This window comes from Rhipicephalus microplus, chromosome 3, assembly GCF_043290135.1.
Source record: "Rhipicephalus microplus isolate Deutch F79 chromosome 3, USDA_Rmic, whole genome shotgun sequence".
In the NCBI taxonomy this organism is placed as follows: Eukaryota; Metazoa; Arthropoda; class Arachnida; order Ixodida; family Ixodidae; genus Rhipicephalus; species Rhipicephalus microplus.
The window spans coordinates 258,021,959-258,049,228 of record NC_134702.1 but is presented as its reverse complement, the minus strand read 5'-3'; the positions used below and the strand labels follow the sequence as shown (position 1 = coordinate 258,049,228).

Here is a 27,270-nt window from a genome sequence, read left to right as displayed (position 1 = left end):
ATAATCAATGAACAAGTCGACGATATGCTCAAGCATGGCGTCATCCAGCCATCGCAGAGCCCCCTGTTGTACTTGTATGCGAAAAGGATGGGTCTATCCGATTCAGTGTCGCCTACCGCTGGCTCAATAAGATAACTCGGAAAGATGTGTACCCATTGCCACGCATCGACGATGCTCTCGATTGCTTGCAAGGAGCAGAATATTTCTCCTCTTTAGATTTACGCTCAGGATATTGGCAAGTTCCAATGGCTGATCCTGACCGATCGAAGACTGCATTTGTAACACCTGATGGGCTGTACGAGTTTAACGTCATGCCGTTTAGACTCTGCAATGCCCCAGTTACCTTCGAACGGATGATGGACAGCATCCTTCGCGGCTACAAGTGGAACACGTGCCTCTGCTACCTAGACGACATCGCCGTTTTTTCTCGCGACTTTTCGACTCACCTTGTTCGTTTTCGTGATATTCTCACGTGTCTCATCTCTGTTGGCCTTCAACTTAACATCAAGAAGTGCCATTTTGCTGCACGTCAGCTCAGTATGCTGGGTCACGTCGTCTGCAAAGGGGGTGTTCTCCCGGATCCGGCGAAACTCCGCGCCGTGGCCGACTATTCAAAGCCCAATTTCATCAAGACGCTTCGAAGTTTTATCGGCCTTTGCTCATACTTTGGTCGATTTGTGCAGAACTTCTCTTCTGTCATCGCGCCTCTTACCAACCTGTTGACAACTTCCAAAGGCATTTCTGCTTGGTCAAAAGAGTGCGACGAATCCTTCACCGCGCTTCGGCGCTTATTATTATCACCTCCAATACTACGTCATTTTGACCCCGATGCTCCTATGGAGGTCCACATTGACGCCAGTGGTGTCGGTCTTGGTGCTGTATTGGCTCAACGAAAACCAGGATACCAAGAATATGTGGTCGCTTACGCGAGTCGAACCCTCAAGACAGCCGATTGTAATTATTCCGTCACGGAGAAAGAGTGCCTCGCAATTGTCTGGGCTTTGACGAAGTTCCGCCCATACCTTTATGGCCGCCCTTTCGAAGTCGTTATGGACCACCACGCTCTATGCTGGCTATCATCACTCAACGACCCGTCGGGGCATCTTGGTCGTTGGGCGCTTCGCCTAGAGGAATACGACATTCGTGTTGTATGCCGATCGGGCCGCAAGCACTCCGATGCTGATGCGCTATCCCGCTCGCCGCTACCGGCTGACCCGACCTCCTTGTCACCTTCTTCAGCTGTCATAACACCAATCGACTTCACAGACATCGCATCAGAACAACGCAAAGATATGTGGATTTCCCAACTCCTCGCCTTTCTGACTGATCCGTCAGCTAATTTGGTCTCAAGAACTATCCGCCGTCAAGCCACACTTTTCGCTATTCGAGACGACCTCCTCTATCGGCGGAATTACACGTCTGAAGGTCGGAGGTGGCTGTTAGTGATACCCAACCACATGTGCTCGGAAATCTGTACAGCTTTCCACAACGACCCGCAAAGCGCTCACGCCGGCGCTCTCAAAACGTACAACCGTCTACGTCAGCGGTACTACTGGCGCGGCATGTACACATTTGTTCGCAAGTACGTACGTGCTTGTACTGCACGCCAGCGACGTAAAGCACCACCTCAATGCCCTGCCGGTACACTTCAGCCTCTGCCTTGTCCAGCGCGTCCATTTGACCATGTCGTTATCGACTTATACGGACCACTTCCCACGTCGTCTTCTGGAAATCGGTGGATAATTGTAGGCGTGGAGCACCTCACATGTTACGCGGAGACGGCAGCACTACCCGCAGCAACCGCGAGGGAAGTTGCGTTTTTCGTCTTGCGCAACTTCGTTCTTCGCCATGGTGCTCCCCGCGAACTTTTGAGCGACCAGGGGCGTGTTTTCTTGTCTGACGCCATTCAAGCCTTGCTCGCTCAGTGCAACATGGTTCATCGCATGACGACAGCATATCACCCGCAGACGAATGGCCTCACAGAACGGTTTAATCGCACTCTCGGTGATATGTTGACAATGTACACAGCTTCAGACCAGACCAATTGGGACACTGTCCTTCCATTCGTCACGTATGCGTATAACATCGCTACACACACGACAACAGGGTTTTCCCTTTTCTTGCTGTTGTACGGACGCGAACCATCGTGCACGTTGGACACTATCCCCCCATACACGCCCGACTCCTCTGAGTAGACTGCAATTTTTGATGTTGCCAGGTACGCAGAAGATTGCAGATGATTGGCCCGTTCACTGACAACCGAGGACTAAGGCCACCAGAAGCTACGGCATGACACCGACTGACATCTCTCTACTTACACGACTGGTGCTTTCGTTTGGCTCTGGATTCCACCGAGTACTCCTGGCCTTTCCTCGAAATTACTGGCACGATACCATGGGCCCTACCGCATTCTCGCCCGTACGTCACCAGTCAATTATGAGATTGAGCCTTTGACACAGTCTCATGACTTACGCCGCCGTGGCTGAGAAATTGTGCATGTGAGTCGCCTGAAGCCTTATTACGACCCCGCTATAGTGATTACACCTTAAGTCGCCAGGTTGGCTACGCTATTCACCGGGGGCCAATGTAGGGAACTATGCGAGCGACGACGAAGCAGCAAGAAACGGGAAGCCATAGCGTTGGTGCACACGCGCGACCCGAGCTTGCGCTTGCTTTGTATTTTCGGCCTGTTGACGTTCCTTGCTCTTTTGGCATTCCTTGGCCTTCCAGTAAGTCTATACGTAAATAAGTTACGTGACATATGGAATGATTGTATTTATCTGGAGAAAGAGGGTGTTTCAGTAGGCTCATGCATAGCACCTCTACTCAGTGATCTTCTATTGGCAAAAATGAGCAAAAACCTGCAGGAAAAGTTGGAAGGCTCGCATGTCATCAAAGTATTCAGATACGTGGATGATTTCTCGGTTCTTCTAAATTGTAATTTTTCTATGTTCCACTCGTTTGCGACTCAAACGATAGGTGTGTTCGAAGATTGTCCAAAGCCTCTTGTGTTGACACATGAAATGCCCGAGAATGACAAGTTACGCTTTTTGGATTTAAGACTGGTTTTTAACTCACAGCAGATCTGTTGGTGTTATGAACCACGTGCGCAGAAACCTCTACTTCCTTTTTCTTCCGCTCACAGCAAGTTAGTTAAGCGAGGCATAGCACGAACCTGTCTTGACAATGCCTTAAATAGGTCGTGCACCCACAATATCTCTGCGAGCTTCAAAGCTCAAGTTTCCCGGCTTAAGGCTTCGGGTTTCCCCGAGGCGTTTATCACTTCCGTTGCTGAGGCTATCCTGCGGACTAATAAGGCAGAGCAGAGGCAGCGACAGAATCCGAGCAACACGAATACAGAACGTGAAAGGATAGCCGTGATTCCATACAAACACCAGATATCACACACGCTCAAGAAAATCGGAAAACGTGTTGGAGTTCGTGTCTTGTTCTCGGCACCGTTCAATTTAATCAGCCTCACCAAATCTACAAACCTTCTGAAAACGCAGTCAGCAACGGAATGCGGAGTTCAACATAGAAACAGGTATGCGGCCTGCTTCCGCGAAGTTGTCTATAGGACCCCCCTTTAATGCGGTGCTTGTTATGTCGGACCGACCGGAAGGTGTCTGAACGATCGGCTGAGAGAACACGCTAACAATGTTAGAAACGGGAAAGATGGTTTTCTTGCTCAGCACTGCACTGAATGCAATTGTGTAGCCCTTTTCAAGGACACAGCGACGCTGTACAAGCACAGAGATGAGCGTACCCGAGTTATCTACGAGGCCGCACCAATGGCACGCAAACAGGTGCCTTGTATTAGCAAGCCCTCCATGGCTCTGTCCGAGAAGGAACTCAGGTTCCTCGAAGGTCTCGGTGCGCGCAAGTAGTTATATCATCTTTTCTTTTTCTGTTTCGTTTTCTTATAGCTTTTTCTTTGCCGTTTTTCAGTGCTTTTGTTTTTGTTTTGTTTTTTCTCTCACTCATGTTCTGCTCTTTGTGCCATATGGTTTTTATCACATGGTTACTGTCTCCTCTATATATTTTTGTGCTCTGCACAATAAACTCAGTTGGAATTTAGTGCTCGTGTCTTTCGTGTCCTTCTTGTCTCTCTGTCGTCATTTTGTTCTCGCGCTATAACTATCGTCATGCTATAAGCACAGCTTGTGGGTTGGTATCAGATACAGCTTTGCTTGACCTGACCGAAACTGAACTTCTGGAAGAATGGAAGAGCCAGAATGTGAGTAAAATACAGTGTATCAAGACCAGAAAAGACAATAACAAAATACCAACAAAACACCTAATACTGACCTTTTCTTCGAGCGATCTGCCGAAAAGCACTCAAACCGGGTATACAAAGGCTACTGTCAGGCCATACATACCTAACCCCTGTCGTTGCCTCCAATGTCAGAGGTATGGCCACGGCTCGGAAAGCTGTCGTATGCCCCCAAGGCGGCGATAGTTCAGTTTACTTCGCCTACCAGCGAACAGAGATCGGAGACTCCAGGGTCATCAGGTTTCAAGGCCTCCCCTCACCAGGCGAGGCCCGAAATTTGAACCACCAGCTTGCATGTGCGGGCATCCAGTGCCTCCAAGGAGGCAATGTACATGGCGGTACCTTTAGTGCCGAAAGATCGGCATAGCTCCTTGGAGCGCGCCAAGAAAACCAAAAAGCAGATAATGGGGCCTAATGACAGCCCTGTTACTTCAATTCCAACTGCCCACGTATACAGTGACTAGCTTTTAGTACACACAGCACTACATTACTTTCGTCATGAACACACAAATTATGCAGTGGAGCGTCTGGGGCCTTCTCAAGAACCTTGACAATGTCCAAGAACGTTTTTATGAACATTCACCAAAAGTGCTGTGTGTACAAGAACCACACTTAAGTCCAAAACACACCAACTTTCTACATCGCTACGTTATTTTCCGAAAGGACTGTGATGATGCCATGACATCATCCGGAGGTGTCGCCATTATAGCTAATCAAGGGATCGCATGCGCACACAACTCTAAACGTCCCTTAAGGCAGTGGCTGTTCAAGCTGTAGCTGTTCTTTTCGAGAAACTTATCACAATTTGCACTATTTACATTCCTCTGAGCTATCAGCTACTGAAACATAATTTCTAGTCTTTAACTGGTGAACTTTCGGAACGATACCTTCTTCTTGAATAATTGAATGCACATAGCAGGCTATGGGGTGACTCTTGCTGCGACGCGCGAAGTCGGCTGATTGAGCAGTTCTTTCTCTCTTCTGGCGTGTGTCTCTATAATCGAAAAAACCAACCTATGTTAATCTTGCTAACGATACTTATTCCTCTATAGACCTAAGCATCTGAAAAGTCATCAGTAATTCCAATGGAAGTCACCATCTTCCTGTAGCTTTGAGCACACCTACATCAACTGAATGCCCACCACAGGTTCCCAAATGGCTCACAAGCAAAGCCGACTGGGAGCAGGTTTATTACATTACGCGTTTTAGTTGTACTGGCCTGTGTGGATTATTACATGAAGCGGTACATTACTTCACAGCTTTTCTTACTGACACAGCAACCAAAAGTATCCCACAATCATCTGGACTGCTCGGTAAGCAACATGTCTCATGGACGAAAACTGTCGTAATGCACAAAAACAGCAAAACAAGGCATTGACGCTATTTCGAGACTCATCGACAGCCGAGAATCTTGACAGCTTTAAGAAAATAAAGTACCAAGGCAGAAGAACGCATTGGCAGGCCAGAAGGGAAAGTTGGCACGAGTTTTTATCAGGGATCAATTCGCATACACAGGAGGCTGAAGTCTAGAACGTGGTTAGTAGGATAGCAGAAAGACAAGTACACTTACTGCCACACATGGTGACAGCTTGGAAGATCAGGTTAACTTCCTCGGCACATTGTTCGAACAGGTGTCCAATAATGAAGGTTTTCGAAAATACAAAACAATAATAGAAAATCGGAAACTACAACACAAATGTACACAATACGAAGCGTACAACCAACCTTTCAGCTTAGCTGGTCTACAAACATCACTAAACTCTTGCAGTAATTCTGCCCCAGGTTTCAACCGTGTGGTGTATGAAATGTTGAAAAACCAACCCATCGAAACGCTGAAAACTGTACTTTTCTTTCACAGTGCTATCTGCTTTTCTGGCACTATCCCTGCTTCCTGGAAAGGGGCCATTGTTATTCCGATTCTAAAGCAAGGCAAGGATCCATCTTCCATTAGAAGTTATAGGCCTATCACGTGTACAAGTTGCATGTGTAAACTTTTTGAAAAGGTGATAAACTGCCGACCTGTACATTTCTTTGAAACAAGCAATTTTCTTGACCAAGTTCAGTGCGAGTTTCGAGAAAATAGATCTACCACTGACTATCTGGTACGTATCAAGGCACAGATCCAAGACGCCTTCATCCACAAACAATACATCCTTTCTGTGTTCCTCAATATCAAAAAGGCTTGCGATACAAAATGGTGCTTTAGAATATTGAGAAACCTGTCCCACCTTGGTGTGCTGGCTAAAATGTTTACAATCAAAAGTACTTGCCCAATCTGACATACTGTGTACGAGTGGGCAGCATTCTTTCCCACACATTTGTCCAAGAAACAGAAATGCCGCAAGGTGGTGTATTTAGTTGTACACTTTTTATTGTCAAAATGAATTCCTTGCACCTGTCCATCCCCTCCAATATGTTTTACTGCACATATGTCGATGATGTCCTACACGGTTTTAAGTCTTGTAATCTGGCAGTGTGTGAGCAACGGATTCAGCTTTGTTTAAACAAGGTCTCCAGTTCGGCAGAAGAAAACGGGTTTCAACTGAATTCACAAAAAGCGCGTTTGTCTTGTTCTCCAAGAAGAAAGGCATTCATTTCGAACCTGACATTCAACTCCATGGGGAACATCTCTCTGTTGATTCTGGACATAATTTCGTAGGCATAATCTCGGACGCCAAGCTTGCCTTCATACCGCACATCTAGTATCTAAAAAAGAAGCACACAAAAGACATAAATGTTCTAAAAGTGTTCTTATGCACTACGTTGGAAAGTGACAAGAAGTGCCTGATGAACTTGTATAAAAGCCTTATATGCACTCGCTTAGACTATGGGTTAATAACCTATCAGTCTTTGACAAGTACTATCCTAAAGATGCTTTATCCTGTTGCTTGAATCTAAATGCTTGAATCTACACATTCGCCTCTCTACGAAAGCTTTTCGCAACTGGGGAAAGCCTGTACGTCGAATTGAACGAATGGTCACTCCTTCTGCAGAGATACTACACGTCTTTTAATTATTATCTTAAAGTGAACACAGACAAGAAATGCCCTTCATATTCTACAATTAATGACATGTTCTTGTCTGTTTAAAAAGTGGCCTTATATTAGACAACTCTACTCGCTTCGTGTGAGGGGCTTAGCTGAGAAAACCGGTGTGCCACTTGAGCACCATTTGATGGCTCCTGCAGTGTGCCTTCCACCATGGCAGTGACAGACAATAGTTTGTGACGTGTCTTAGTGGTTACGAAGCCTGTGCCCATTGCACATATCCGAACATACTTTCTGCAACATAAATACACATGTCCCAAGTTCTTTACAAATGCCTCAAAGCTGAACACTCCTGTGTCGTACGCAGCTGTCAACCCATTCTTTTCGGAAGCCGTTCTGCATTCTAATACAAACAATTTCACAGGCTGAGCTTATGTGATACCTGTGACCAATAAACACATTAAACACATGAAACTACAAAAGGCGGTAATTTACACAGATTTTCAAAGCATAGTAAAAGCATTACAAACTTTTAAAAAACACAAAAACTTCCTCCCTATGTTGCTTCACTCACATTTATGCACAATTTACACATCCAAACAGCATGTCGTAGTCTGCTGGGTGCCTGGGCACTGTGAGATATATAAGGTAACGTTTTGGTGGACCAGCCAGCTTCATCTGGCAACGAAACCTCTGCCAACATATCGATACCAATTCCTGCACTTGACTTGAAGCTTTCTCTAAAATGAAAGCTCAGGGCCTATTGGCAGACACATGAGACAGATACACATATAGTAAACTGCATGTTATCAAGCCGCAAATTGGTCATTGGCCGCCAGTATCAAAATGACGCCACACAGAAGTAATACTTACTAGGCTAAGAACAGGACATACACACACTGCACATTCATTCCTTTTGCCTGCCAGCAATCCGTCTTAGTATGACAGATGTGGAGAAGCACTCAGTGTACTTCAAATTTCTAATCTAGTGTAAACAGTTAGACACGCTAAGAAGACAACCACTTTCCCTTACCCTACCGACAACAGATACCACTTCACCCTGGCCCCGCCACGGTGGTCTAGTGGCTAAGGTACTCGGCTGCTGACCCGCAGGTGGCGGGATCAAATCCCGGCTGTGGCGGCTGCATTTCCGATGGAGGCGGAAATGTTGTAGGCCCGTGTACTCAGATTTGGGTGCACGTTAAAGAACCCCAGGTGGTCGAAATTTCCGGAGCCCTCCACTACGGCGTCTCTCGTAATCATATAGTGGTTTTGGGACGTTAAACCCCACAAATCAACCACTTCACCCTGCAATGTTCATCGGTCGGAAACCACTTTTCACTCATAAATCAGTATTGGCATTATTGAGAGACGTTCATGTTATATACCCAGGCATTCCAGCAGCACGACCTCTCAGGAACTTTTGCCATCCATTCACACTACACACATTTCTTGTCATGGTCATGATTTTAATACTTCCTTGTTTTTACCCGCCTTAGCGTGAGAAATACAATGATATCTCGGTAGAAAGAACCCCACATTGACGAACTTTTCAGATTAATGAACTTTTAAAAATCCCGCGCTGACTGCAAATAGTTTCAGTGTAAAATTATTTCTCTACTACGTACTTCAGAATACCGAGCTTTTCAGAATAATGAGCGTTAATTTAGTTCCGCGTTATATTAACAACGCCTCAGTACTACGAACTTATGTTCTGAAGTCCGTCGCGAGTACCAGAGCGGTACACAAGCAGACAACAAAGCGAATGGACGCCTTGCTTCTCAAAATACACGTGATTGTGGGGAGAAAAAAAACAACGAAATAGTTAATTTCTTTTCTTTCTTTTTTTTGTTGAAGCACCGACGCTGCAGGTTTAGAAGCGAGCGCAGAGGCGAGGGCAAAACGGGAGGGCAAGGTCAGCAAGGCAGAGTGGGAGTTCCGGAATAGGAAGCATGGGCGTAAAAACCTGGAACAGCGAGAGAGCAGAAAACAAACGCGAGGAATTTTCTTCTTTAGCACTTTTTTTTCTTCAGGCGATGGCAGTTGTGACGCTTTGGGTTTTTCCTTGGAGGCCTTGTTTTTTTCAGTCGTGTTCATCTCTTTTTGGTGATTACTTATCGCGTCCGCAAAGCAAGTCAATGTTCCGCTGCGGTGATACTACAAATGAGTTCATCTCTGCTTGCGACGAAAAAGCGGAAGCAGTTTTTGCTAACCGAGACAATGGATATTCTTCGGCAACTGGAAGGTAAAGAGCAGGCTGTTGTGACCAAAGAACCGAGTCACACCACAGGAATGTGTATAAGCTGGAGGCCTTCGCGCTGCAAAGTTTGTGCTGCTCGCGTAAAAAAAAAATCACAGACTTCTTTAAAGTAAACGTGCATTTTTTGGTGTTTACTTGTGCATTTGTTTTTTGCTCGTGAAAAACGAGTTCAAGGATCTACCATTGTAAAGGTAAGTCATTTTGGTCGGTAAAAAATAAGTATTTATGATTCATTTTTGAGTTTTCACTATAATGACCTTTCAAAATAACGAATGAATATCCGTGGTCCCCTGAAATTCGTTATACTACCGAGATTTCACTGTATTAAGGTCCTTATACAGTCATTTATTATATTTATTGTTCATATCTCTAGTCCCTAATATCTGCACCTGGTACTCTTTGGCCATCAATTGGCCCTTACACCACAAGACATCAAACATTAATCTTCTCCCGGGTAATGAACCCTTCCCCCCAGATTGGCGTCAGTTTCCCTGAAAAAAAAAGGGGGGGGCTCATTATGTGAATAAATACGGTAAGTACAGAAGAAGCCCTGGATTATCTCCTGCATACACAAGCTGTGCCAGGGCTTAAAAAACATTGCAAATAGGTATGATTTAGAGGGTAGTATTTTCAGCCCCAGACAAGCAAATCAAGTTATGTAGCTGAATAGATAAAAACTATCCCAACACGCAAAAGGCTAAAGACAACTAGGATGCTGCGTGAATCACAGACAGTCATATGTAAAGCGTGAAATAGGTGTTGTTTATTTGGTTTCATTGTCCTGTGGTTATTTGGTTCCAGCGTCCTGTGTTCCATTATCTACATAAACCAAGAAATGCAAGTGAGTTCTGCAAATCCTGCAAGGTGGAGGAAGGGTTAAGAAAGGGAAAATAGACAACGGTCCGTTTTGTAGATTGAAACCATAAAGGAATCCGTACGGATTTCTCAGAAAAAAAAAAAAAGCCTCTTACGTAGTTGCCAAAAACTTCGTCGTGGTCCAGGGTTCGAACCCAGGACCAACACTTTTCCAGGGTGGTTGCTCTACCAAGCTTACCAGGAAGCTAGCAATTGGCAACGTGAGGGCAAATTCATCAACTCGAAGCCGATGTATGCAAGTAATGCAAATGAGTTCTGCAGAATTTCATAATGTGCTGAGAGGGTTAATAATGAGAAAATAGACACCCACCGGTTCTGTACATTGAAGCCACAAGGAAATTCATCTTTCTATATACAAAACAGGTGGCTGTCCCTTTCTTACATTTTCCCTTTCTTACATAGGCCAAATGGAAAGATTTATTAATTTCAGGTTGTAGAAACACAGAAGATCGTTGGATACAAAATACAGCTCGCACATGCCCCCACATTGTATCTCATGGGATTGCATTCCTGTTTTTTTTTTTTTTTCATGCTATCATTCTTTCAAAACACCCAGATCAGATCACCAGAAAGTTGGAAGATGTGAGGTGAAATGTGTAAGCACATCCTCCAACTGTATATGAATTTCTAAATCTCATCATCACTCATAGGGTCTGATCTTGAGCCACAAGCCGCATGTGTGTCTTTTTCTTTTCACTAGCCAGGTCATGCAACATAAGTGATATATATATATGTACTAGATTTTCTTTCCAATAAGCTGTAGTTGCTGATAGGTGCCCATTTTTTCCTTCTTGTGCCCGTGTCTGTGTGCACCTTATCCAGCTAACCACAAGCTTTGGTCTCTTGGCACAGGCAGCGGACGAGCATCAGTCAGAGCGGCGACAGGTGCAGGAGCAGCTGGTGCGACTGCTGTCGCGCTCTTCGGCACGAGATGTTGCCCTGGCTGGTTGTGCCGCTTGGACTGTGGGACAGCTGAGTGCTGGGAGCCATGCTAGAAGTGCCTCATCTGGTCAGTTTGATGACATCTTTGTTCAGTGAACTTGCAGCACGAGAACACCCACAAGAGGCTGAGAAGAGGCACACATGTGTCTCTTGTGTGTGTTCCCACGCTCTAAGTTCAAATATGAACTACCCACTAGCCCACTTTTCTATCCTCTTGCTGATGACATCTACTTGCGACTAGGTTACTCGACAAATATCAGAGAAATACAGATGTAGACAGAATGGAGTGGGAGGACAGTTTAATCTCAAATGTAAATTTTCTATCACTTCTTTTTGAAAAGAATATATTTATTTATTTATTGCATACTGCCAGCCACCTCTTGGTGGCCAAGGCAGGAGTGATACAAACTTTCATACTTGCAGCCACATATAACACTACACTTCACGGCGCAGAAATGAAATCACCACATAACAGGTTTGCGTGGAACATGAATACTCGGGTTACAGGAGCAACACAAGAGCGGTATCGAAAATACAATCCAAATTTTTGTTCCTAACACGAAGTGTAAAAACATCATTAGAAGAATTAAAATCTGCACATACGACCAGACAGCTTTTGCTACAAACAGGCAGTGGCAGCTGATAAGAATGCGTCGGGCGCTGCGATGCTGGTGACGTCATGAGGTAGTTCATTCCAGTCGGAAATTGTTTGTGGAAATTGTTCGTGGAAAGTAGGTGCAAATATAAGTGAGAACTAACAGCTCTGTTAGTTCTCACTTATATTTTGTCTAACAAAGACATGTGAGGCCATGTCGCGCACAGCCATAAAATCGATTGAGAAGGAGCATGGCTTCTGTCTTTGAGTCATCTTGGGGGAATACATTAGCGACAGTACTAGATTTCAGCACTGACACACTGTTGTATATCGCGGTGTTTGTCTAGCTGATAACCACATGAATGTAAATTTAGAATGTTTTTTCATAATGTACAATTTTTAGTATCCTGTAATCTATTTAATTGTTAGTTAAAAATATTGTTGAGGAAACTATTCGAGAACTAGGCTTGTGCGAATGGTGAATTTTAAATTCTAAGTGAATGCAAAGGAAATAGTGATTTTGGTTGAATAATTTCGAATCGAATTTGAATACTATACTATGTCATGACCTAACTGATCGGCACAATAATTTTTTAAATTTGAAACGAGGCCTGTGTGTTTTTTTTTCCATAGAAAGTGGGAACAACTTTGAATAGGATTTGACTTACAGGAGTATGCAAGTCATGACCTGTAAAATATGTTGCGTTTTAAAATGTACTACACTTGAGCATATAAGCCTATTTAACAACATTTTAAACTTAAAAAATGATTAATCGATGTGAGGGTAGTACGTTCATTTAGCCTTGAAGTAAACCTTCGCGGCAGTCGAATTTTTTTTGGGTAGATGTTTTCATGGCTTAGCAGTTTTTTACTGTTGTGAAATCACATTTACAGAGGCTTGAGTATTTTTAGGTGTTTTCACGGCTCAGCAACGCTTTACTGCAATGAAACCAGCTTTACATGGGCTGTTATACAGTTTTTAATTTATTGGATTCCGTGGCCGGCACTCCGCCGGCCAGGTCGGCGAAGCTAAAAGCACTTTGAGCAGCGAAGCCCCGGCCGCCTAGAAAATGTTTATTTTTTACATTGTTTCATAGATGGCAGAACAGTACTTTGTGTTTGCTTTCTTCTTGGTAAATTATCCGCTGATATGGACATAGTTTTCCAGGTTCTTTAGCTGTTTTAAAGCGTTTTTTTTTCTTCAGTGGTGAAGGGTGCACTATTGCTGCTTTTTCGAAACATGGCGTGACGGAAGAAACGCGGTTTGACGGATGAAGAAATACTGATTATTGTGTTCGACAGTGACCAAGAAAATGTTGTTTGTGATGAAGACGATGCTTTGTTAGACAAAAGGGGACTGCCAAACAAATGAAAGTGGTAGTGATGAAGAAGCGAATCTGTGTTCAGTGGACGCCTCTATGGATGCTTCGCAGAGATTTCCAAAGAAGTGCAGGATTGAAAACTGGCGATGTGAAGAAGAGGACAGTGTTGAAAAAATTGTCGAGCACCCTTTAAGGGGCCAACCAGGTGTCAAAAGATCTATAGAGCTTCAAGTAGGTACAAATCCGGGTGCTCTCGGAATGTTCAACGCACCTCATGTAGAAGAGATTTGGAGGGTAATTGCTTTGCACATGAACGCCTTCGCAAGTGAGAAGCAGATCTCGCATCCTGACCCCTCATGGCATGAAACAACGCCAGGTGAAATGAAAGCTTATTTCGCCATGTGCATGTTGATGAGCCAAGTGAAAAGAGCAGCATTCAGTCCGAGAGCTGTCATCAGCACACCATTTTTTGCCACTTTTATGCCAAGACATCGCTTTTGGGCACTGTCATGCTATCTGCATTTTTGCGACAACAGTATTCTCCAAAATAAAGATAGGCTGTGGAAGATACGGCCTGTTCTTGATCACATACTAAATCCATTGGTGCAGCTTATCATCCCGATGAAGATTTTGCGGCCGGCTGTCTTACCTCAGTTCAATCCTTCGAAACGAGCAAGATTTGGATTGAAATTCTACAAACTGTGCGAGTAATCTAATGGTTACTGCCTGAATTTCTCAACTTATACTGGAAAAAGTGACAAAACACTAGCAACTGATGGGCTATTGTGCAGTGAGGCTGTTGTTCTTGACCTCGTTAAAAAACACTTACCTGATGGCCACACGATATATATGGACAACTGGTATTCTTCACTGATACTGTTTCGTCGCCTTAAAGAATCTGGTTCGAATGCAGTGGTTACAGTTCGTCTACACCGTAAGAACATGCCAGATGAATTCAAGAAACTCAAGATAAAAAAAGGTGAATGCAAAGCCCTCTTTGCACGAGGCATCATGGCTCTGACATGGCAAGATAGAAAGCAAGTAGCTATGCTTTCTATCTTGCACAATGCAGCTAACGTAACCGATTCAGGAAAGAAGGGTCGCCAAAAATGGCTTGCCAGTTTTAAAACTGCAAGTTGTACTTGATTACAACTAAGGCATGGGAGGAGTTGATCGTGAGGACCAACAACTCGCTTCCCTTCCCATTATGAGCAGATATGCGAAAGGCTACAAGAAAATCTTCTTTTACATTATAGACATCACATTTTATAACATCTATGCTCTATTTTTCAAAGCACCTGGCAAGTGGCTCCACTACGCTCATTGGAAGATTGGAAGGTTGATCTCGCTGAGGCCATTTTTAAAGAGACGAGTCTGCCCCTCCATCATGATCGAAGAAACGCGCCTGTAGCGGCCTCACCAATGTGCCTAAAAGCTGCCGAATGGGTTCTTTTTCCTCGCCACATAGTGCCAAAGTCAAGCAAATGCCATCAAGACTCTGCTGAGTTTTAAGGCACACGGCAAAACGTCCGAGAGCTGATGGGAGTGTGAAATAAATGTGAAGTTTCTCTTCACATGCCCGTGTGCTTTAAACTTTTTCACACACGAAAGTCATACTGAAGCACCTGATGCAGTCAAGTATTGTTAAGCAAATAAAACAAAGTTTGTTATTCTATGACTTTTGTTGCGGATTTTATTGCAGTTTAGGTGCACCTGCCCAAGCCGCCGGCAGGTGCGAAAATTTTTCTGCGAAATACCAGGCGGGAACGGCCACGAGGTGTGCGAAAGCCAATGAGTTAATGCGGGCTGATATACAGCTATTTGTTCATCTCGAATACTTTAAAAGTTTTAATAATATAAATACGAAATGAAGCAAACTTGGATACTGTAATATTCGTTCCAATATTCAAAGCATTTGAATATTCGCACAAGCCTGTTGAAAACACTCAACTGCATGGTGCTCTTATTTTTGCCTTATTGAGTGAAATATAGATTGCTTGTGAGATAATTTTTTCGTGAGATTGGCAATATGAATAAAAATATTTCTAGGTCTTCGTAAAAGTCTGTAACAAAGTATAACAAGGTGCTTGATTGTAAATGCAACTAGCTTCTCTATGTTATGCTAGGATGTGAGAATAGCTGCTCCAGAGTGCCCCATGATGCAAAATTAGCTGCTCCAAAGGGCTCCCAAATGGAATTTTTGGCTGCTACAAAGTGCTACACACTGAAAATTTTTCTGCGACAAAAACTTTTCCAATTCAGAAGTCCGCGGTAACATCACTGCAACAAGGATGGTCTCTCGAACATCGTCGTCTTGCATGGCCGCTACTCTTTGTGCCAGCCCTAGCTGCTGCTTTTTCTTTTTTCTCGGCCGCCACCACCACATGCTATTTTTTTGTCCGCAACATGCCGCCTTTCTTGCGGCTGTCTTCATCATCTTTTCCTTTTTGCCGCAATAAAAAATTGCTAACATGAGGCTCCCGTTGTAATCTTTCTTTATATTGTCTGTACGGCAGAATCGAATTATACCACAGTTTTGTACTAGCATAGGAATGATGAAATGCGTCTGATGATTAAGGCATGGCACATCGGCAATACGTAGTGGTAGCACTTGCGTTAGCCAACAGTCAATTAACCTCATAAACGGGCAGTCAAATGCCTTTAGTTATTGTTGAGGTCTACCACGACGCATGCCAGATTGATATGTTTGCATGTTGCATGGGCATGCACAGATACATTTTCGTGCCTTCTTTTTTTTTTCGGCCATTGTGTGCATCTTCAGTTGTGATGCATACAAACCTCATTATAACAAACTATCTTCTGCCACAAAAATATTTTACTATAGCCAAAAATTTGTTAAAAAATTATTTGTAACACTATATTTATGGTAAAGTTATTGGTCACTTACTTTGTTATAATCAACAATTCGTTATATGGAGGTTTCAGTGTGGTGGGTATTTGTTGTGTCCTGACTTCCTTCTTTTATGTCTGTACTTGCACAGAATGAATTGCTGGCGTCTTTAAAGATTGTGTGTGGTGCAGTAGTGTGCCTTAATTCCACTGTCTGTTGGTGGCAGAAATTCCTTTCGACCTTCTTCAGCTGCTCCACATTAGTAAAGACACTTCTCATTGCACACTCCATGCATGTTTAAAAGCAATCATGAATGCTAGTATAATCAAACCTGCTTACCGTATTTACTCGCGTAATGATCGCACCCCTGAATTTTGTCGTCTATATTCGGCTTTCTTTTTCCCCGCGTAATTATCGCACTCAGAACTTGCCGCATCGACATGTCATGTGCCAAGTCTAACTGAACACGCCTATCATTGTTTCTGTGATCTGAAAGCGGGCGTCACTATGCTAATGCCGTAAATTTACTGATTTAAATGGAAGCGTTCCTCATTTAGATGGAAGAAACTGTTCTGACGTGCGTGACGTACTCACAACCTCCATAACCGAGGCAAAGAAAAAGAAAGTGCAGTGGCTTCGCTCCACGGAGTGCTTCGCTCCGTAAACCTCCATGTTTGTTTTCACATCCCGCAATGTTACAGTGGCGGCCGCCTGTTGGTCGACCTGTGTTCATCCCGCAGCAATGTTTTTTTTTTCCTGGGACCATGTTTTTTTGTGTGTGTGTGTGCTTTGTGATCGTCTGTTGAAGTGCCGGTTCACCATAGGGCGGTATGCGAGTTTTACTGCCTTGTTCAAGCTGAAGGCGCTTGACTACGTGCTAGAGCATGGCAACCGCGCTTCCGGTAGACATTTCGTTTTGACAAAATCCGGATCCCATATTGGAAAAAACAGCGCGACATGGTCATGGCTACTAACAGCATGCGAAGGGCTTTCCGCAGACCCAAATCTGGCAAGCTCCCTGACATTCAAAAGGTAGTCCTCGATTACGTGAAGGACATGCGCAAGGACGGTTAGGCAGTGTCATTAGACATGATACGGATTCAAGCGTGCATAGTTTCCCGGAGGCTAGGAATAGCCACAAAGGACTCCTGGGCCAGTTCGGGCTGGACGACACGCTTCATGCGGCGGAATGGACTGTCGCTGGCATTTCCAACGCGCTCAATGGAACGAAAGATGACCCTCTGTGGGACATTGCCGGTTCTGACAGGGAATCGTGCAGCGGCAACACTGACGCCAGTGATGCTTTGGAGTCTGTATGAACGTTAGGGGGTCATAGAGGTAAAAAATAAAAGGGCAGTGTGCCATGCATGTAGCTCCTGCGTAATGCGTGCATTTTATTACAAAGGTAAGCCTTAATTTACTTCTATTTTTGGTTATGTTCATGATAGCTACCGTGAGTATTCTGATTAGTGACTTTTTTGCGTTTTCGTTGCTCAGAATGTTTTTTCAAGGAAAATTTACCCTGCGTAATGAATGCATCCCAAAGTCGGAGTCCATTTTTGTGAAAAAAAAAGTGCGATCATTATGTGAGTATATACGGCGGCAGGCAGGCAAGCAGGCCTGCACCCCACGAGCAGGCGTTGCCCCTGTTCTCGCCGCCAGGGTCGCATGCGTGGGTGTGCCCCCCCCCCCCCCCCCACTCAAAGCAAAAATACTTTTGCACGCTGGCAGTGCCACGTCTTTAGTTAGCATCACATATGTGGGGCCGCGCTGCATAGGAGGGCGCTTTACCTAATAGTTTTCCGCGATATCCGTGTCTGTCTCTGCGTTGTTCACATTTCATTTTCGATGCCATGCGCGCATGCATAGTTTCACTGCGTGCGCATGTTGTGTGTGTGTGTGTGTGTGTGTGTGTGTGCGTGTGTGTGTGTGTGTGTGTGTGTGTGTGTGTGTGTGTGTGTGTGTGTGTGTGCATGCGTGCATGTGTGGTGTGTGAGTGTGTGTGTGTCCCGACGATGTTCAGCTTTGCTTTTTTTTATTGTGGTAGCAATTATGTATACAGTCAGTCTCGGCTATTATTTATTTATTTTTTTTGCCGCCGTCGCCGCTACAGTGTACTAGAAGGGGGCAGTGAAGGGAACGAGGCGGCCGCGCCGTGTCTCGGCTGATTCTCTGGCAGGTGAGAGTAGCGGCGGCGCTGTCGTCTCATGGTACTGAAGATCTCAAAAACGTCTGCATTGGGAGCGCGCGCGCCCGAGCTTGCGAAAGCGTGTATTGGCTCGTTTTTAGCACGTTTAATGCGTTTGTGAGCCTTTATCACTGGACGCACCTGCTACGTGCCATGGTGCACGAGTGAATATCCAGGCACGCTGAAATTGTGTCGAGACATTGACTGTTTCAAAAGCCTGCCGACCCAGAAAAAAAAAAATGTCAATCGGAATTAGCACAGATCCGCCTAGCTTCTTACTCAATCAGTGCTTTGAGCTGTGTTACATCATAAATGGCTGCTGGCAAACTAGAAAGAGAGGAGAAGTATCAAAACTGTGATTAAATCATACGCTTGTTTTGTCGGCAGCCTCTACGATATCCAGAGCAGAGTGTCCCTCATATGAGCCTACATGCGCTCGATTGTTTCACAAGAAACCCGAGTATAACTAACGTCACAACATTAATCGGTGATGACTCTGTTTTATCATGCCATTTTTGCAGAAGATAATAACTATTGCTTTCCGAAAGGCTTAATACATATTAAACTTATTAAAACAACACACAAACATATTAAAAAGTGGCAAATGTGTATATAGCTTGTCTGTTACTCTGCGTAAATTCATTCTAACGAGTTCTCGTTTTGTATCGGCAGCTTAAATTGGGCTGCTTTCCGAATATTCTATTGGCGTAACTTCATTGCAAGCTAGCAAATTTATGACGATGTTTTGTAGTATAAGCTTAGTTTTATTATTATTATCATCAAAACTGTAGGCAGGCAGTGGTGCATCTTGTTTTTGAGAAATTTACCTTTCTTTTATATGTACACAGCAAAACCCCTCATATATATATATATATATATATATATATATATATATATATATATATATATATATATATATATATATATATATATATATATATATATATATATATATATATATATATAGTGGGAGTAATAATTCAATGGGCCAGTTAGTCTTCGAGAAGGTATGGGATATGGCACAACGGGAGCATTGTCAACAAGGATAAATATATTTATTTCCCAACAGTTTCGGGAGGGGTCCTCCCTTCATCAGGGGATGAGTTTGGAAGTTCATGTCAGTATAACTCATCCCCTGATGAAAGGAGGACCCCTCCCGAAACTGTTGGGAAATAAATATATTTATCCTTGTTGACAACGCTCCCTTTGTGCCATATCCCATACCTATATATATATATATATATATATATATATATATATTCATGCAATGCTCCTTAGCAAAGCTACTATATTTAGGCATTGCATTTCTCATCCGACTACATTAGACTTGAACTAGTTTTGAGACCTCACAATGTCGGAAAGGTGAAATCTACAGTGGACACTTGTAGAGACATGCTATATTCAGCTTCTCCAACAGTAAACTATTAGCACAGGACTACCCATGGCAGATTTTTTTTTTTTTTTTGAGGGGGTGGGGTGTGCAGCAGGACGCCTAACTTTGGCACTTCGTGGTTGCTGTGAATGCATGTAAATATTTTAGTATACCCTGAAAAGTTGAATTACGAAAACATTTCGTGGTGTTGGGGTTTCAGATTCCCTTCCTCTCTCCTCTTTACTTATGGCTCTCTGTTTCTGCGTGTGTGTTACACAGTATATGGTTTTTAATCGCACAGCTTTCTGAGGACAGCTAACTTCCAATAAATCGGCTCAGTTATTCTCAATATTGTAGACGCCTAACCAACGCACAAAGAGATGAAAGAAAAAAATTCAGTATAACGCAGACCCTTTCTGAATGATTTTCGATCTCTCACAAGGGCTTTTATGGAGCTCAAATTCGGCAGATTGGCGTGTCATACTTCAAGGGCTATGGCATCATGTGCTAGACATGAATGGTGGGCAGGTAGGAAGTAATATGCACCAAGAAAGCTCGACGGAGGAGCCGAAGCGCATAGCAGTTCCTGCATGCGGCGCGTGGCTCTTTCAGTACTATTCGACTGCAGCGCCGCCGGTGCAGACAACGCGGAAAGAATAGGGCAATGAGGCGTGGTCACGCCACTCATCACTTTTAGCACACTCTATCGCCGCCTTCATTAACCCTATATGTATATAAATGAAAACTCAAGAAAGAAAAAAAAAGGTAGGCCTTGCTCGGCGCCCAGTTCGCCATGATGCGCCGACGCGCGCTTATCTCCCACGCCTACTTTGCCCCACGAATGCGGGGGGGGGGGGGGGGGGGGGTAGATGCTTGTGTGCGCGCGCTTAGCCTTCGGTTGAAAGAATCCCGTGCCTTCGGCTTTGACTCTTTTACCAGAGTGATTGAGTTTGCCGGGCGCACTTGATCACTTCGCTCTTTTCACACAGTCCCTTCGCATTGAAATTGCATTGATACTCGACGAGATAGCAAGCGCGCCAGCGATCGCACTGCCCTTAAAATCCAAATTCATTATTGCTACTTGAGCGATCCCTCCCCCTTCTCGTGTTTTTACATGGTCGTTTAAAACGGGTGGTTTACTTTCTGTTTGAGTATATGACGGCAGTTCTAACGCGCAGGAAATGTTATGCACTTTCCATTCGAAAGGGGCGGGCTGACTCATTTGATCTCTGCTTCAGCAGCGCTCCCGCGCTTTTACTTGCTCTGGAAAGTTACGATGTGTGGGGGCATGTTTTCAATTTGGACTTGTTATGGAACACGTCAGCGACAGCAAAAACCTGCCAAGAGTGTCCATATAATTGCTATCGCAGTAGTAATGCAGTTTTTTAATGTAATATATGTGTTTTGGGTTAGCTCTGCCTTCAGTCCCCCTTTTGTTTAATTTGCTCTTTTATTTTCTGAATTTTCGTACCTAACCTACATATAACGAAATCCCCTTTATAACAAATTTTTCCGGGCATTTATCAGTTGTGTTATATGCAGGTTTAACTGTAGTACAGCCATTTGGCGTAGTTTGAAATGATTTATAAGGATGAATGAGGTGCGAAGACAAAGACACAGGACTGCTTCAGCACGAAGAAAACACAGGGACAAAAAAGAGATATACACAGGACGGCATTTATCTTGTCCCTGTGTTTCCGTCACACTGAAGGGCTAGGTCCGACTTATTTTTTACACACCGCGAACAAGCTTGTACAGTAGACTGTGGCGATAACTTTTTTGAAATAAAGTAGACTCACAGTAAACGGAATCTCAAAGGACCGGAAAAATATGTTCCATTTACCAGGAGTTTCATTTACTCAGAGGTGAACATGGGTGCAGAATACAAGCCCAAAACCAAGCATTGCAGAGGCAATATTTCTGTTTAAGCAGTGGTTCTGTTTAACAGATTTTCATTTACTGGGAATCTACTTTACTACAGCACTGTGCAGACTCTCCATTTTGTCATTTTTTTACTTCAGGTACCTTATAATCACTCAATAATAGCTGTTAGCTGTCATGTTGTAGAAGAGCACTTTTTCTAATAACAATGATTCTGCATGAAGTGTTTGTTGTAACTATAGAAGGGTCTCAAAAATATTCACTATATGTGGTCGCAATTTCTATGGGATGCATGGGAAAGCCCTAAGGGGGCTGAAAGTGGTCATAAAAACTGATAGATCATTATATCTGGAATCGTTATCAGTGGCCTCAAGTGTAAGAAGTGTCTCGAATTCTTCACAGATTGCCAGCAAAGCCTTATTAACAAGGCCACATAGTTTACCAGGCATGTTCATCTAAACCAGCACACATATTTGCTTTTGTACTTTTGGTACAGCAGATGCACATTCTTTTCTATGTGTAAAGTGAGAAAATAAAAAACTTTAACTTTTTGTTAGCATTGCACTGTGTGCAAGGAAGTGGGGCAAGAAGCTGTCGTATAAGGTGCTTTGATAAATTACAGTAAAAGACCTATACTATTCTGCTTGATAGTTCGAAATGGCCTGATGCTGAAAGTCTTTACCATGAGTGTTTGAATTTTTAGGGAAGTGGCGTTTTTTCTGTTATTCTTGAATTTCCTTGTGCAGTGCCTTTAAACTACTCGTACCTTGGAGAGGCCAGTGTCCTGAGACCCCTGGTGGATTTCCTGAGTGCATCTGTCAAAGCAGGTAAATGCAGTTGGCCTTTTCCTAACTACATGGCTCAGCTATCATTCAGAAATGCTTGCTAACACAATGCCTAAAGTGCCGATTGACGTGGCAGCCGACCAACTCCATCAGCAAACTCTGATGTGGACCAAAACTGATGTGGACCATAATCCAAAACTCACACTGCCAAAACTTGCTTAAGGATAGATGTGATTTAAAAAAAAAAGTTTCGCTAATTTGTAGTTTAGGGCAATAAAGTTTTTTTACTGTAGCACAGTCGACTCTCGTTATTTCAAACTCGAAGAGACCTCTGAATTTTGTTTGAATTATGAAGAAGTTTGAATTATCAGAAGTTCTCAGATATATGACTGTGAGTGAGGTAACATCGCAAATTATAATTAGGCATTGATTTTACCAGGTTTAAAAATTTTTTAAGTGATTTTAAAACCTAACTGCACGCAATGAACAGAAAGCTGAGGTGTAACGTCCAAAAGTTTATTGGCCATTCACTGCTAAATAAACTTTTCAAAGAAATCGTGAATTGCCAACTGCTTCATTGCTATAATGTGCCTTCAGCACAAAGCTCTCTATACCAGTTGAGAAGCATCATGTTTTACCATGTGTGTGCTTTGTTTCAAACGTTCATTTACTGGCAAAGCCTTTTTATTTGAAGGCCTTAGGTGCTTATTTTGCATTTTTACACTGTTAGGATTATATAAGCATACAGTTTTTTTTAATTAGTAGTGGGAAAGCAGCAGATATTTTCTGGTATGGAACTGCAAAATGTATGATATAATTGAATGATGGAGTTTGATTTGAGAGGCTTTTAAATATATTTAAACAATAGAGGGCAAATAAAAAAAATTGAATTTTGTTTGAATTAACCAAAAGCATGAAATATTAATGTTTGAATTATCACGAGTCTACCCTGTAGGTTTTTATGCTGGTTTCAAATATGTAATTAGCTTTAGACTAAACTGTACAGTTTTCATTTTGTGCCATCACAATGTGTAATGTGTAGTTCATTTTGGACAAACCTTTTTTGCCTCTAAATTTATCTGATACAGTAAAACCTCCTCATAACGAATTGAGATGAAACAAAGTAATGGATATAACGAAGCAATTGTAATTCCCCTTGAAATTCCCATAGATGCCGATGTACTTAAAACCTTATTCTAACGAAGCAAAAATTTGCCCTCAATGGGTACGACGAACCATTCCTTGTTCACAATGAGCATTTACTGATCATTTTGATATACGTCATTTCTCAATATATTATAGCGCACGATGGTTTACGTCTTATAACGGCCACGGTGGTTCAAAACTCGCGCCTTGCGCTTCCCAGGAGCCGCTTGCCAACACGCGTGTGGGAGCGAGTCTCCCCGCTTCTCTTCTCCTCTAGAATTATTGAATTTGCCCGCGCAGCAACACGCATGAGCGTGCGCGTCAGCCAGCCTCCCCTCTCCTGTAGACCTCGTTGACCCGCCCACGCATTCAGCCTCCTTCTCCCCTTCAGCTCTGCGTTGGAGCCTCGCACGCTTTCTTCTTTCTCGTTCGCTGTGGAAGACCAACACCACCTCTATCAGTTTCTGCCGCTAAACACGAGATGGACAACGGCAGTGGCAAACACAAGCGCAAAAATATAACAATCGAGCTGAAGTTGGCAGTGTTGAAAGCTCTTGAGTTTGGCATCAAGAAAAAAAAAAAAGAAAGTGGCCGAAGATTTCGGCGATGCGGGGGTGCCGCGGTCGACAAGGCCCAGACGTTGTGGGAGGCTCTCTTTGACGCCGGTGTTGTGCCTGACTGCAGCACTTTCTGCATGTACATTAGTGCCGATGCTGACGCAGTGACAACCGAAGAGTTGTCAAATGCAGAAATTGTGCCTACAGTGACTGGCGTGCATGATGACAGTGACGAATGTGTCAACACACCGGAGCCTAATGGCGGCGAACTCCACATACCGACGTCCGAGCAAGTGCTGGATGCCACAGACCTGCTGTGCTGCTTCTTTGGTGCTTACAATGACAGTGAGGACAGACTCTAAATAGCTACTGCAACTGAAATAGCAGTCATCCGCGTGAGAAAGGGTCAGCAAAAGTCTATTGAAAAATATTTTTCTTCAAAGTGATCTGTCAGCAGGTGTGCTGAAATTTGTGGAAATAAAGTGCATTGTTCTTCATTATTTTGCTCGTTTCTTGCCTTCCGACGGCCGATTTAATCTGAGCGAAGGGGAGCTGTGATAATCGTTGCCGAGTACATTCTCTCTTGCTGACTAATTTTCTGTAGAAATGGATATTGGCTATAACAAACTAATGGTTAAAACAAAGTAATTGCAACCCCCTTTGATTATAACGAGGTTTGATTGTACTAAGCCATTAACGGCTCATATTGCTGCACATCAAGAAAGTTTGTATAAAACATAATATTGGACAAGAAAATTGTAACGTGAAAATTCTTAGAAAGGTCAGTTCATACTAATTGTTTGCTTCATGTTTGTAATAATTAGACGGGTGGTATAAAGTGTTCAAGTAGATACTTGCACCCTTCACGTGTTAAAGAATATGTGGGAAATTTAATCTTGATCTGGCTATTAGAAGTACTGAAAACTTTGTCTGAACTCAAGAAGTATCCGGAAAAAGAATCTTGAAAAAATGCATTCTGAAAATGTGTCATCTATTGGGCAAAGATATCTTTTTAAAATGATTTCTTCTATTATAAAGGCTCAGTAATTATTGTTATTTTCAACATATGAATTTAGTGAACTTCTCATGCAATTATAATTACTTGCAATAAAGTGAGCAGAGCGATCTCGCATTGTTTTAATTGTTTGCAATAATGTAGAGCTATGTGGGTAGGCGGAAAAAAGGCATCGACGAAGCATATATCAACATCCTGGAAGAAATCTATCGGGGATCAACTGCTACCATAGTGCTTCACAAAGAAAGCAACAGAATACCTATCAAGAAGGTTGCAAGGCACGGGAATACAATCTCCCCAATGCTATTTGCCGCATGCTTACAGGAGGTTTTCACAGGCCTAGAGTGGAAATACTTAGGAATAAGAGCTATGTTGCCATCGGCAAATCCAAAATGGCCGCCCTCTACGTGCATCGGCACCTTTCCTTCCTCCGTGTGCGTCGGCATGGGGCGTCGGCCATTTCTGTCTATGTGTTTCCCATGTGCGGCACTTCGTACGTGTGCTGAGGAGTTCGTCATCTAGTAGTGCATTAGCATCGACGGCGTGGAAGGGCCGACTCCAAAAACTCGAGTGCACCACGATGCCGCTTTTAAAAGAAAAGTCATCGCGTGTGCGGAAACGGACAAAAATCGGGCCGCATCGCGGTCGTTCAGAGTTCCTGAAACGTGCATGCGGGACCGGCGGAAACAAAAGCAGAAGATTGTCGACAGCAAAGCTTCACGCAAAGGCTTCAGTGGACCACAGCAGGGTCGGTTTCTGCAAATTAAAGAGCTGCTCGGCGAGTATGTGCTTGAGCAGCGAGCGGCACAGCGGCCCGTGACGACAGAACTGCTCCAAGTGCGGGCTATGCAATTAGTCTTAGAAAAAGGTCTAATGAGGAGCCAGTTTAAAGCTAGCAGTGCTGGCTAACTAACTTTGTGAAGAGGAAAGGCTTTTCCCTCCGAAGGGGAACATGCATATGCGAAAAGTTTTGCGGAAGAGTACGATGAAAAGCTTCACAGTTTTCAGAGGTTCGTCTTAAACTTGCGGCGCAACAACGGCCACCTGCTTGGGCAAATCGGGAATGCCGATCAGACGCCTATTTACTTCGACATGCCTGGCACCACAACCGTCGAGAAGAAGGGGGCGAAGCAAGTTCGCGTGCTGGCATCGGTCCACGGTAAAACTACAGTGACGGCAATGCTCTGTTACACGTCAGATGGGAACAAGCTTCGCCCGTACTTCATATTTAAATGGAAGATGCTCCCGAAAGGAGTAGTTTTTTCGAGTGGTGTGATCGTGCGGGCCAGAGAGAAAAATGGGTGCGCATTGCAATCGATGTCTTAAGTTTTTTTTTTTTCCCGGTGGAAATCGGGTGCGCGTTACAATCGAGGGCGCGGTAGAATCGAGTAAATACGGTAATTGGGATCAAGGATATCATAGTTGAAATCATGAAGAAGAAACAGACATGGGCCGGGCATGTAGCGCAGAGACAGGATAACCGCTGGTCATTAAGGGAACTGACTGGATTCCCAGAGAAGGCAAGCGGGTTAGGGGGAGACAAAAGGTTAGGTGAGCAGTTGTGATTAAGAAGTTTGTGGGTATAAAGTGGCAGTAGCAAGCACAGGACCGAGTTCACTGGCGGATCATGGGAGAGGCTTTTGTCCTGCCTTGGATGTAGTCAGACTGACAATGTTGATAATGACTTAAAATACAGTGGGGCTCGAACCCGGGTCTGCTGCATGCTAGACCACTGAGCCAAGCTGGTGCTTGAGACTTGTTTGCAAACTTGCCTTAGGCAGGCTTGATGTCGGGAAAAAAATCACGTTAGTATGAGTAATAAAGCGTTTTGGAACAGCAAAAGGACACTGAGCCGTCACACAATGCGAATAGCATAACGAGTGGGTCATCCAATGCTCTAGCCCAAGGAAGCTTATTTTTGATCACCCATTTACTGTGGCGCATACCCACTTCAGGCATAATTCTTCATTGTCGTCAGCTACTGCATGAACAATTGGCACAATATTCCTTGCAAGTTTTTGGCGGGTACAATGCTTCTCAGAAGAATGACGAAAAATGGCATAATGAATGCTAGTCCCAGAAATTATTATTATTAATGCCACAGTGGGAACCCAGCAAGTGTGCTTGCAGCAGTTGCCCAATGGGTGTTTAGAAAAGGCTTTCAAAGGCCGCTCTTCGAGCTTTCGCTGTGACTGTGCTGCGCCTTCTGTGCAGGCCTGG

General features: G+C 43.8%; 1 protein-coding gene across 4 annotated transcripts in view; it reads left to right on the top strand.

Moving 5' to 3' along the window:
• The window catches only part of LOC119168526 (focadhesin), a 677,649-nt gene that overhangs the window by 482,942 nt on the left and 167,437 nt on the right, over positions 1 to 27,270 (top strand). For all 4 annotated transcript variants that reach the window (XM_075890929.1, XM_037419929.2, XM_075890931.1 and 1 more), the window contains 2 exons: positions 11,249 to 11,405; positions 22,294 to 22,374. In XM_075890929.1, coding sequence (XP_075747044.1) covers positions 11,249 to 11,405; positions 22,294 to 22,374 — 238 coding nt within the window. The remainder of the gene's footprint in view (positions 1 to 11,248; positions 11,406 to 22,293; positions 22,375 to 27,270) is intronic.